Source organism: Rhipicephalus sanguineus, chromosome 4 (genome assembly GCF_013339695.2).
Source record: "Rhipicephalus sanguineus isolate Rsan-2018 chromosome 4, BIME_Rsan_1.4, whole genome shotgun sequence".
Lineage (NCBI taxonomy): Eukaryota > Metazoa > Arthropoda > Arachnida > Ixodida > Ixodidae > Rhipicephalus > Rhipicephalus sanguineus.
Genome location: NC_051179.1, coordinates 86,564,460 through 86,576,383, shown reverse-complemented (window position 1 = coordinate 86,576,383; position 11,924 = coordinate 86,564,460). Strand labels below are relative to the sequence as shown.

General features: G+C 47.4%; 1 protein-coding gene and 1 non-coding gene across 2 annotated transcripts; both read right to left on the bottom strand.

The window, feature by feature from the left end:
* Nucleotides 1-434: 434 nt before the first annotated feature.
* On the bottom strand, nucleotides 435-4,198 carry LOC119388848 (uncharacterized). Its single transcript, XM_037656233.2, has 2 exons — nucleotides 3,299-4,198; nucleotides 435-737 (listed from the first exon to the last, which is right to left on the bottom strand). The coding sequence occupies exons 1-2, from the start codon at nucleotides 4,196-4,198 to the stop codon at nucleotides 435-437; spliced, it is 1,203 nt and encodes a 400-aa protein (XP_037512161.1).
* A 4,054-nt stretch (nucleotides 4,199-8,252) lies between these two features.
* On the bottom strand, nucleotides 8,253-8,325 carry Trnak-cuu (transfer RNA lysine (anticodon CUU)). The gene has a single exon. It is a non-coding gene; the product is annotated as a tRNA-Lys (tRNA).
* Between the last annotated feature and the right edge of the window lie 3,599 nt (nucleotides 8,326-11,924).

The following is an 11,924-nucleotide window of genomic DNA, read 5'->3' as shown; positions in this document are numbered from 1 at the left end:
TCCTTTCATCTGTACTTGTATTATAGTAGCCCCATGAGAGTTTACAACTGGTTCTAGAAATGCCGTTCTTCCAGCTTTCGCTCTGATTGTGCGACGCTTTCCGCGCAGGCCTCGCGTTATTTGCTTACATGGTGCCGGTGTGGTCATCAAGACCAACACGCCATGACGCGAAATTCCCAGGGTCGCCCGTAAATCAGTCGTAGCTCCATAAACAATGTAAAGCGATAAGTGGAGCAAATGAGAACGCCTAAGACACAGTTAACAAAAATTCCCACGAATTCATTATTGGCGATAATCTAACGTTCGGCATTAAGTACACAGCGAAGTAAAGTGTTGCGATGACGCCCACTTAAAAGTCCGCACAGGTGTCCCTGGCGAGGCCGCAGCACATCCGCAGGAACAGCTACGACCCGGGCGAGGGTGGCCGGAGGAGCTCAGCTTGCTGGCGACTGTAACCTCGATGGCGACAGCACGGGCAAGTTGAGCACGAGCCACCAGGTTTGGTGGGAACAAGAGTCGACGTGCAGCTGGCCGATGCGACAGGCCTCGACAATCATGACGGCCGCCATCACGAGCAGCGCGGCGCAGTCGCTGTGGCGACCGGGCACCTCGTCGAGCACCAGGTGCGAGGCGGCGAGCGAGAGGAACGCGTCCAGGCCGTAGGCGAAGATGTTGACCACGCCGTAGTACTCCAGGTTGCGCGCCTTGGTCAGGGAGAAGAGGTACGCGAAGCTCACCTGCAGCGCGACATTAGGCGCACGATCACCGAATAGCCAGAAGGCAGAAGCTCGGGGGAAGATGGACGCTAGAAAGGATGAAATATTCGTCAACACGGGGTGTCGCTACAGCCGACGTTTCCACAAGGGGACTTGTCTTCAAGGTTGCAACCGCAACTTCTTCAAGGCAGCAGCAGTTGCAGCCCTGAAGAAGAAGAGAAGCCCACCCGGAGACCTCAAGCTCACGTTGAACACCCGAAGAAGAAGGCTTTGAAGGAGAACACCCCGCGGGGTGCTCTTCAAGGTCTTCTTGGGGTGTTCAAGGTGTTATTGAGGTCTCGGGTGTTGTTCTGGTCTTCTTCAGGGCTGCAACTGCTGCTGCCTTGAATACATTGCGGTTGCAGCCTTGAGGAAGAAAAGTCCGCTTGTCGAAACGTCGGCTGTAGCGACACTCCGTGTTGACGAATTTTTCATCCAATAAACAGAAGAGACATTTATAAAAATGTGAGAGACATTAACGTCTCAGTTTATCATTGTCAATGCGAATATAGCATAACGGTCTCAATTTTAGCGCTGAATTACGCTAGAACAAAAAGAAGACGAGAGGATGCAAACGTTGTGTCGGGTCATCTCACATTCGTCTTGTTCTAGCGCTGTTTCATTGTACAAATTCAGTATGTACCAACCAGACCAACGCTAAACGTGATTACAGAGCTAGAGTGTACTAGAACAGGGGAGTGCTCGGAACGAGCATCGAAAAGTGAAGCCCAAACAGTGTCAATCCACTTGCAGCGCTGCGATCGGTAGTCTGCAATGTGTCGTCGTTTGGGAGTTGCGCGGCTCTGCCGAAGTGGTACAGGGGTAGAATGCCCGCTTCCCACTGAAAAGGCCCAGGTTCGAATCGCAGCTGTAAATGGTGGGTTTTTATTCTTAGTGTCACCTTTTATAGCTGTATTGGTTTTCATTTGTTTCTTAAAACTAGCCTCATTTGCTGCGTGTTGGTTCAAAAAGTAACGCTAAATGTGAAGTAAAATAGAAGAAATTTGTGAGTGAGCGCAGTTATTTGCGCAGTATGGCCTCCGAGATTTTCCCGAATACGAGACTCGAAACGAGATTTCACATTTTACGTTACTTTTTGTAGCAATACGTAGCAACAGAAGCTAGTTTTAAGAAACAAAGGAAAACCGACACAGCTATAAAAAGTGACACTAAGAATAAAAACCCACCATTTACAGCTGCGATTCGAACCCGGACCTTTTGAGTGGGAAGCGGGCATTCTACCAATGCACCACTTTGGCGGAGCCGCCAGCAACTATTCAACGACGACACATTGCAGACTACCGGTCGCGGCGCCGCAGGTGGATTGACCCTGTTTATGCTTCACTTTCTGTACATTGGTGCTGCGGCCGTTCCGAGCACTTCCCTGTTCCAGAACACTAACAGAGCATAACGGCCATTCGAAGACACTTATCAGTGTTGCCAAAATCCGCCAACGTCTCTAGCAGCTGGCTTGCACAAAGAAAATTGTCGAAGAAACCGTCAACGCTGTGAAATAAGCGTCTGAACGCGTTCGCCCATACGCGCGAAACCCCTAAAGGTGTTCTGCACCGCCTTAGAGGCCTGTGCGCAATACTTAGGGGCACCTGGCTTCGGCACTAGAGGTCGCGAGCTCTATTTGGCCGTGGAAACGACGAAATTCGCGCCAACGCCCCCGCCTTTATACCCATCACTGCCGCCCTTCCTTTGCTACCCCCATTCGCGGTTACGCACAAGCCACTATAGTTTCTGATCGACTGTTTGCAGGGGTTGTCAGAGCTATGTCGCTATTGTTTACGCAAAAAAACTTAATCCGCTCAGGCGCATGCCACTGTCGTCATACTTGGGGCATTTGAACAAGCGAAGTTGCATTGCGTTCAGAAAAAAGAAATGTAGGTTTCGACAACAGCAATCCATCCCTTGAGCGTGAAATTGCGCTGCGCTTGGAATGTTTGACTGCAGGCAAATATTACACCAGGAAAATGTCGTATCCTAATTACGCATTTGAAGCATTCACATCCACTTTTACTCCAAACGGCCCTTCAATGTGGCGCTAGTGTAACGTGACATAAGAACTAAAGATAGATTTCCCATTACAGAAAAACCTGCAAATCTAAGTTGTCCGCTCTAAATGAGGTAAGCGCAAGATAACTATTATTGCAGTAGCAATTATACGGACACTTCAGTTGTTTTATCACTGATTGTTAGCTCTGAAAACTACCACCGAGCTTCGACACCAGCCATGTTGCATTCATTTCATGTCGATCAGGCGCCGTCGCACGCCAGCCGCCAAAAAAAAATGTAAAGAACCCGTCAGCTTTAAAACAGCACATTTTGAGCAAAGAAATTTTTAAAGCAAGCTTCAGGGATTCAACACTCAGCTTAGCAAAACAGCGCCGCCACGTTTCGCGGGGTGCTGTCATTTCGTGTCTACTCTTCGTACGAATACTTTTTTTTTAACTATCCCAATTCGTCATCGTGTAGTCACTGCAGTCGTACATATGCCGGCCCCAAAGTCAGTATACAGGCTATCCGCGGCCGCTCACCTGCGCCAGAAATACCATGCAGCCCATGTCGATGTCGTCGTACAGGCTCCGCATGTCCGAGAAGAACACGACCAGCACGCAGGACGCGATGAGGCTGACGAACGAGAAGTGGAACTCCTGCACAACGCTCGGCAGGTGCCACGTGGCGTCGTTGAATTGGGACACCGTGGCGCGCAGCACCGAGGCCGTCAGCGTAAGCAAGCAGCCGGTCGCGAAGCGGCGTGCGGACGTGGTGTCCGGGGCGCGGTACTGCTTCGAGTAGCCCAGCAGGCCCAGGGAGATGGCGCCCATGCACAGCGGCAGGACGCGTCCCACGGTGGCCCCCTTGCGGTTGGCGCACGTCGGCAGCTCCGACAGCACGGGTCCCAGGCTGCTGATGGTGAACGCGTCCACGACGGTCAGGAACCGCAGGGAGAAGAGGCGCGCGAAGTGCGCCCCGGTCATGGCGACGCTTCGCATGAACAGCAGCGACTGGGCCGCCAGGGGACCGTAGGGTTCGGCAATGCCAGACATGAGCGTCATGCTGCCCACGAAGATGCCCTCCGAGAAGTGGAACAGCAGCTTGGGCGTCGGGATGGACGGGTTCAGCTTGAACAGCACGTCCAGCAGGACCCAGAAGAAGGAGGCGCTCGAGGCGAGCAGGGACGCGTCCCAGGAGAACGTGGAAGTGCCCCGCTGCTCTTCTTGGAGGTCGCCCGCAGTCTCCATGGGGAGAAAGGGACGCCTGTTCGCGGTCGCCTCGGACAATGCGGACGTCATCTCCGTGGCAATGCTGCGCCGAAGAGAGTGGGCCGTGCGAGACGTCCTCGAGGTGCGCGACGCCGATTCCGTCGGAGGTCTGGAAATCCGTGATGTCTTCGGCGTCGATGTCGAGAGGATCCGCTGCGAAGTCTGCGACATGTCTTCGATGTGGCGACCAGGATTGCTCGGAGGTATTTCGCGGCCGCGAACGGAGTGGGTGTGGCGCAGGCTTCGGGGATGTCGGGAGCTGCTTTGGAAGGCGCGTTCGGCTTGACGATCGCAGAGCAGATGCCAAAGAGGCACGAGACGAGGGCTCGGGCAAAGCACGCGGCGTGGATCACGAGCGGCCCACCCGCTTTCTTCTTCTTCTGATACCCCGTAAGTGGATCCTATACCCGGAACGAGGGACTGGCCGAAAAGCAGGCGCTTGCATAAATGTTTCACGACATTAGAATTTGAGCGCTTCAGTTATCATTGGAATAGTAAAATATGCTAAACACGAGCAATTGAAGTCTTAATCACTATAGACTACGTTGTCAAACTCCATATCTCGATTTTTATTTATACAGACCTGGTGTGGCAGCTTCTCCTAATTGTTGTTTTGAGGAGTACATGAGACAATAGAGCATTATCTAATTTCGTGTTATAGACACTCTACCTTGCGCAAAATTACTTTAGGTGCAGCATTCCGACTCCTTAGTTTAGATTTAAATGCACCGAATGTACTTTCTTTTGGGGCGTTGTCCCTTGGATACAGTGACGCGAAGGTTGCAGGTTATAGAATCAATCTTTACTCCTGTTTTTCTACTTTTCCAAATTGCTTTATTTTTTATTCAAATTCTCCGCTTGATTACTTACATTCTCTTCTATTATATTATTCTATTCTTAACATATTCTTGTTTTATTTTTACTTCTTTAATCTTAAATGGGCAAACATTAACCTTTAATATAATAATTGTCTTTTAAAACCACCCGGTTCGTGGCCAATGCCCCAGCGTGGGTTTGTGCCATAGTTTCAAGGATCTAATCTGCCTTATGATGAACGCTCTGCTGACTGTTGTTGAGGTCTGAGTGATGACGTCCTAGCAAAATTTGTGGTTGTATTTCTGTCATACTTTACATTGAAATTTCGTTAAACTTTCTGTTAGGCCTTCGAAGGACTTCCCATTGGTGATTTTATACATTCTCCTGAGATTTGTGAAATGTTATATTGACGTTTGTAGAACTTTCAAATATAGTTCAGTTTACCTCCTGCCGGAGTTGTGTTGAATCGATGCGGTACTACGATCGCGTACATTAATGTGCATATGTAAGCTCTCCATTGGCGTACCAAGGGGGGGGGGGGTGAAATTCCCCCTCCCCTCCCTGAAATTTCTCAATTTTGCATGTGTTTCAAGAAATGTGTCCAAAATCCTAAAAACTCCGGGAAATGCGATATTTGTCGATGCCTTCACAACTTCTTAAGGAGTGGAGGTAGGCAATTAAGTCAGATGTGAGAATTGATGTCATTCGTGCGATGAACCCATTACAGCTTTGAGAATATATAGAAGAAGCCGCCTCTAGTAATAATTGCGAAGTAATAAAATTCAACCAAATTCTGAATGTTTCAATAAATGTGTCCAAATTCGTGGACACATATTTTGAAACACTCGCTATACAAGCACACATTCAAACGCGTGCACGAACATACATAATGAATTGTAGTCTCCCTTCCCCCCTTCAAAAAAAATTTTCTGGCTAAGCTACTGGTAAGCTCTGAAACCACCTTCTCTGTATCAAGATTTTCTAAGGGACCATGTGAATATTTCGTTGCCCTGAACGGTGGTGAGAGCCTTTTTCCTCTGTTGTTTCGAAAAATCCTCCAAGATCTTTAGCAAGAATAATTGCCTTGTATGCTGTCTAAAACCCGAGACGGCGCAAAATCTTTATCACTATATACACAAAGGTTCAAAGCAAAAGGGACACCCGTGCCTTATTTTCTTCCACGACTCAGTCCAGCCCTGACCACTCTGGTCTAAGGCCACACAACATCAGTGCGAAACCCCGCGCAAAGTCTCCACTCGCCAACCTTCACCTGTACAAAAAGCTTACAGCCTCCCGGAAAACAAGACGGCTGAGCCATTTAGAAGCTCTTTTCTCACCTCCCGGAGAAGATCAGTGTACTATCGAACCATCTTTGCGCTAGATTTCACCACTTTCTGTTTATTTTCATTTTGTACTTTTTTTTTTCGTTCTGGCTCGAAGGCTCCCGTTGTTGGATCGGGGCCAGCCTTATCTACGACGCGCGTGCTTTGATTTGAGGTATCTTACAGATGTGAAGCACTCCGGCAGAGCGTGGCGATAGCCTCTTTCACGTTTGCATCACAAAGTGATCCAGAAAAAGAGAAAAAAAAACATTTAGAAATGTTTTCGCCCGTTTGTATAAAACGACATGGAAAACAAGCTCTCAGCCGCTTTCTCCCTCTCTCTCTCTTTATTTCCCTCTCCATCTTTCCCTCTCCACCGCCTCTAGAATCGCGTACATGACAAGGCGCATACATGCTTTCGCACAGTCGTCCTAGACATATGCATAATAGACACCTGTAATATTTTTAAAGCGAATGCCCTATATCTCTATGTTTGAAGGTCGCGTTGTGAGATACGCAAAATGTCACGTGAGCGTGCTAGCTGTTCGTAAACTTCGTGTTCGCGGCATTCGCGCGACATTTTTTATTAATTAATTTTTTTAGTCACCATCTTTGCTTATCGTTATTATTATTAAAATTATTACTTTTCTTCCCATTACTCGCTATACTGATTGTGTGATGTTCTATTTCGATTACGATGTCGATATTTTATGAGCATGTATTCAAAATGTCTCCATTTTTTTTTTTCTGTTTCTTGCAACTTATCTTCATGTTTAAATGTTTACTTATATCTCCGATGTTGGGTTGGAAAGCTTGGTGACCGAGTAACACCTGTAACACCTGTAACACGCTGTCTTACTTTGTTTTGCCCATGTATGTGCTATGCTCTCGGCTGATAGTGGCAGTATTGAAGATAAATAAATAAATAAATAAATAAATAAATAAATAAATAAATAAATAAATAAATAAATAAATAAATAAATAAATAAATAAATAAAAGAAAGTGTAAAATGTGGCTTTCCGTCCGCGTAAGCTAATGCGCCTGATAAAATAGCCACACTTGATGGCTTTCGCCTTCGAGTCGTCTTAGGCGAGTGTATAAGTGACCTTGTGAGTTTTTCTCGCTTTCACCTTCCCGCCGTCCTGCATTACTGGCTCAGATCGGTCACGTGGTCTTTCGGCCCGATAAGGGTACGCTACGGACGTCAACTTCTCGATACCTGGTTAGCGCGCTTTCTGAAACAGTGTGAGGACGCGCTCAACACGCTTTAACCACTCAAAAGCGTGCCGTGATACTGTTGACTTCACTCTGTTACTGCACATTTTCACGCAGAAAAAAAAAAAAAAAAGACTCACACGTGCTACTTTTCAAGTTGGCACTTATGAAGGCATAATTTAACTCGCCGATTAAATTACCTCATCAATTATCTGTTCGTTCTAAAAAGGCAGCGCGTGCAAACACGAACACAAGAAAGAAGTCAGGACACCACAAACGCGTTTGTTGTGTCCTGACTTCTTTCTTGTGTCCGTGTTTGCACGCGCTGTCTTTTTAGAATGAATACTTACAAACTAGCTGAGCTCTCTGTTATTCTAAGCTTCATATCTGTTCGTTAAGTTTGTGTTCGCATAAGCAACAGAGCAGAGAGGTAGAGGCCGGGGACAAGATTCTCCTTATCCCTTTTGGGCAGTGGTTGTCGAGGCAACCTGACAAAGGAGGTGGACGACAGGCACTGAAGGAAAAAGGGGGGGGGGGGGGGGGCAGGTGCTGACACAGGCTGTGGGAGGGAGGCGATCGCCCCCCCCCCCCTGGATCCGCCACTGCAGTCTCAGGAGGAAGCAATAGTCAGTACACGTGTAATATAGTCGAGAATGAGCTAAGCAATTGTCCTTGCGTTGGTATATCTGCGCTAAAACCTTTTGACATTCTAGGATGTAGAAGTGGCATGGAGTGTCACCGAAAGGCTAGAGGCCATTTAGAGAAACTCTATAGCTGCGAATGTATTTGTGAGCAAAGATTACTAGTGTAACGAAGAAAACGAGAACTAAAAGACAAAGCAATATACGCTTTAAAAAAAAAAGAAAATTCACGCCCAACGTGGGGCTCGAACCCACGACCCTGAGATTAAGAGTCTCATGCTCTACCGACTGAGCTAGCCGGGCGATGCGGCTGGTTCTGCTTATAGTTAACTGTACTGATAATGTTCATTAGTTATCGGGTTAACCAGTTAATTTACATATTGGTTCATTAAGCGTGAGTATCCTTTGAATCATGTTGATAAGGTCACGAGGAAAACGTTACGTGACGCAATCAAGCGCGCTTGTATGCAGCGTATTAGCTGTCACGTTGTTTAATGTCCACAACGGTCCATATTTCAATCAATATCCATATTTTCAATTATCCATTGAAAATATGAGCGTTGCATTTTTATAAAGGCGCAGCAGAGCCTTAGCACGAAGCGAATCGCCAGAAAAAGCAAAAAAAAAAAAACATGAACCAGCTGGAGTTGTGGTGGCGCCATGTCGTGGCGATACGTCCAACTAGAGCGAAGAGGTTGCGCAAGGCCTCCGAGATGGCGCTTCACTCGTTTTCGCGATCCTCAAACTTTCATTGGGTAAATCAAGAAAATTTTTAATGGGCACGTATTGGACTCATGTGCGACAGCATATTGATACAGTCAAGAAGGAATTTCAGGTTCAGGAAGGGGCTTCAAGTGATAGGAAATCTTTGAACAGGGAATGTTACGGCTTGAACGATTCCTCATCAAAGGTAATGAAGAAGAAGATGCTTTTAATGAGAAGAAGGAGGAGAGGTCGGCCTGGAAAGCGGGTTCTAGCCTGCTACTCCTCACGGGGGTAAGGGGAAAGGGGAAAGAAAGAGAAAGAGGGAGGTGTGATGATAGGCGACGATGGTATGGCAAATGAGTCACTGTACACACTGTTTTGCACGGGGACAGGGCACACGCAAAAGTCTTTATGCCGCACATTGGGCGATTACTCCCGACCTCCGTTTCCGGACCCGTTTACTCGGCGACAGCAGCAGATTATGATAGTGTACAACCGTCATTGTTTCTAGGGCAATTTCTTCTTGTCGTTAGACGCAATGTGGCGTTTCTCTAAGTTACAGCGTCATATTTGTGCCCACCCCCCCAATTTCATGCGCTACAACGCAGCATGCAGGGACGTGCGTATTTTTCTGCGCGTGAAGACTTGAAAGGATGATGCATAGGAATACCCTTTGTGGAAGATTCCGGATGTCGTTAATCAACCATCTGTGTACGTGCTATTGCAGTTATCCGTCGAAACGCGGCCGCCGTCGCTGGGAATCGAAACCGTTATAACGGGCCCTGCAGTTGAATGTCATGACCTTTGCTGTGGCAGAACGCACACAAGGACACGCAGAAATTCTGAAATAAACAAAGATATACATTGCACGTAAGAACTCTTGGAGTGCAAGTAGCGCATGCATGGACGGAGGAAGAAATAAAATATCTGGGAGGGAGAATTCGCGCGTTACAGCAGTGAAGCCTATCCGAAAAAAAAATAAATAAATAAAAGTAAAAAATAAAATAAATGAACAAAACATTATTAATTAAAATATTACAATTAGGTTCTCGCGTGACAGGAAAGCGGTAGCTTTTTTTATAGCAGTTTCGCTTTGCTTTTGTTTTTAATTCTGATACGGCATATCTTAACAAGTAAGCTGTCATAAAGTATTATATCCTCTGAGCTCGAGCCCTGCAGCGTACACCGTAAAGTCTGAGAGGCTGTGATTTCACTGCAGCTACCTATAATTACCCCCCCCCTCCCCCTGGTCGAACACGAAAGAAAACAAGCTTTATGCAAGAATGAAAATGAAGCGATGACGTGCCCCTGCAGAACGGCGCCCTGCCTTTGGTCTCCGGCATTTCGGCGGTCAGGGTATACAGCAAAGAAACAGTTCTTGGAATGCAACTTCGGGTGTCCTTGGCCGTCCTTATCGCCAAAGATCAAATTCGAGAATAAAATATCGTCAAAAATCTGCATTGCACTTTAAACAATGACGGGGCAGGTACAACTGGATAAAGGCATGGGGCCGGCTTAGTGCCCACCTTAGATGATTAGAAAGCATGTTGCATTTCAATCCTTACCCCCGTATTCAGAAACGCTCCTTGACTTGAACTTGACTTGCCACCGCCTCAAGAGAGCGCGTTTGAAACGCGTTTCTGCTGCCTTGGCCCCGCTTAACGGCAGCGCGTTCCAAACGCGTTGAAGGCGGTGGCAATTGTCAAGTTCAAGTCAAGGAGCGTTTCTGAATACGGGGGTTAGGCACCGTACTGAAACTTTAGGAACATTGTGACGTGCAATTCTCAGGCGCCCCCTTTTACTATTTTGCTACCATGATGGGGCGTCGCTTGCCCTGCATGCATAACAACCACGGAGTCAGAGTGAGTGCAAGAAGCAGAACGACGTCTTCGTTTAAGCCAACTAAGATGAGACAGAAGAAAAGACGGGAGAAAGAAACGGAGGAGGAGTGAAGATTGCGAGGCCGCAATGAAATTAAGTCAACGCCGCGTCGCATGTGGTGCCGTTGTTCCAGGCCTTAGTCTTAGTAACAGTGTAATGTCGGGACGGCAAACTGAGTGATACCCTAAATCGTGTACCTTTTGTTCTAAACACCATGTATACATACTGCAAAGTACTATACTCGGGGACAATTTTCTGCGGCAAAGAAGGGAAAGCTACAGAGCCACTGCACGTATCCTACCGCTAATGAATGTAGTCCCACAATTGCGTCCGTATTTTCTGCGTGAGATATGTAAAATACTCCTTCATTTTCTACATGTATACTTTTTTGAGACGGAACGCAGCGCACACAAGCGAGATATTTGTATTTCTTTTACTTTATACATTGTCACCTTCCCTTTTTGCGTGCTTGAAAAAGCCGCGCCTTTTACCCGTACCTTAGACGCTAAGCAGCGTTTTGCGTCGAAATGCAACGCTAGCCATCACTTTCCACAGCGTTACGAGACGCGCGCCAAATCGGACTACTTCGCGTAGCGGTACATGTGCAGACGCTCCGCCCCCGTAGCTTTGCCTTCATTGCCACAGAAAAGTTGCCCCCGAGTATAATATCGGGGCGGCTGAACGGGGCGCCTGAATACTCTCCCATAGTAGAGTTCATCGTACTAGCTTGGTACAAGTCTAAATCATCAGCCCTTTGTTGTAAACACCAGGGATGCCATTGGTGGCCACTTTGCGCCAAGTTCACTACTTTGTGATCCCGCCTGGCGACGAAAATTTCACGTTGGCGCCATGACTACTTTTGAACCTTTGTTCTGGCGCATTGTGTCGCCATTTTTCTTGTTATTTGCAGATAAAATGCACTGGTTCCAAACATTTTATGTCGTGTCAGACCATGCGCGCGCGCATCCTGCCCGCAGCAGCAGGCTGGTGCTCTTCGAGGCAACCAAACGCAACGTGAGGTGCGTGTGCAAATACGAAGTGGCGAAGCTCCCTGACTTTTACGATGGCAAACGCGTGGCTAGCACTCTGCTCACGCTGCCCCCCGCCTATGCTGATGCTAACACGTGGCTAGTCATACTATGCTGATGCTACGTGCAAGTTCCTAACTCTGATGCGCGGCACGTGTTCTCGTGTGAACTTGGCAAACACAGGGATCGGCAACAAAATGGAGCTGGGCTGTTGATATTGAACCAATATTGGATATTTTAACCTCTGGTATGATAAGTAAGCTCTGCTGATCAAATTCGGTCTGCGGC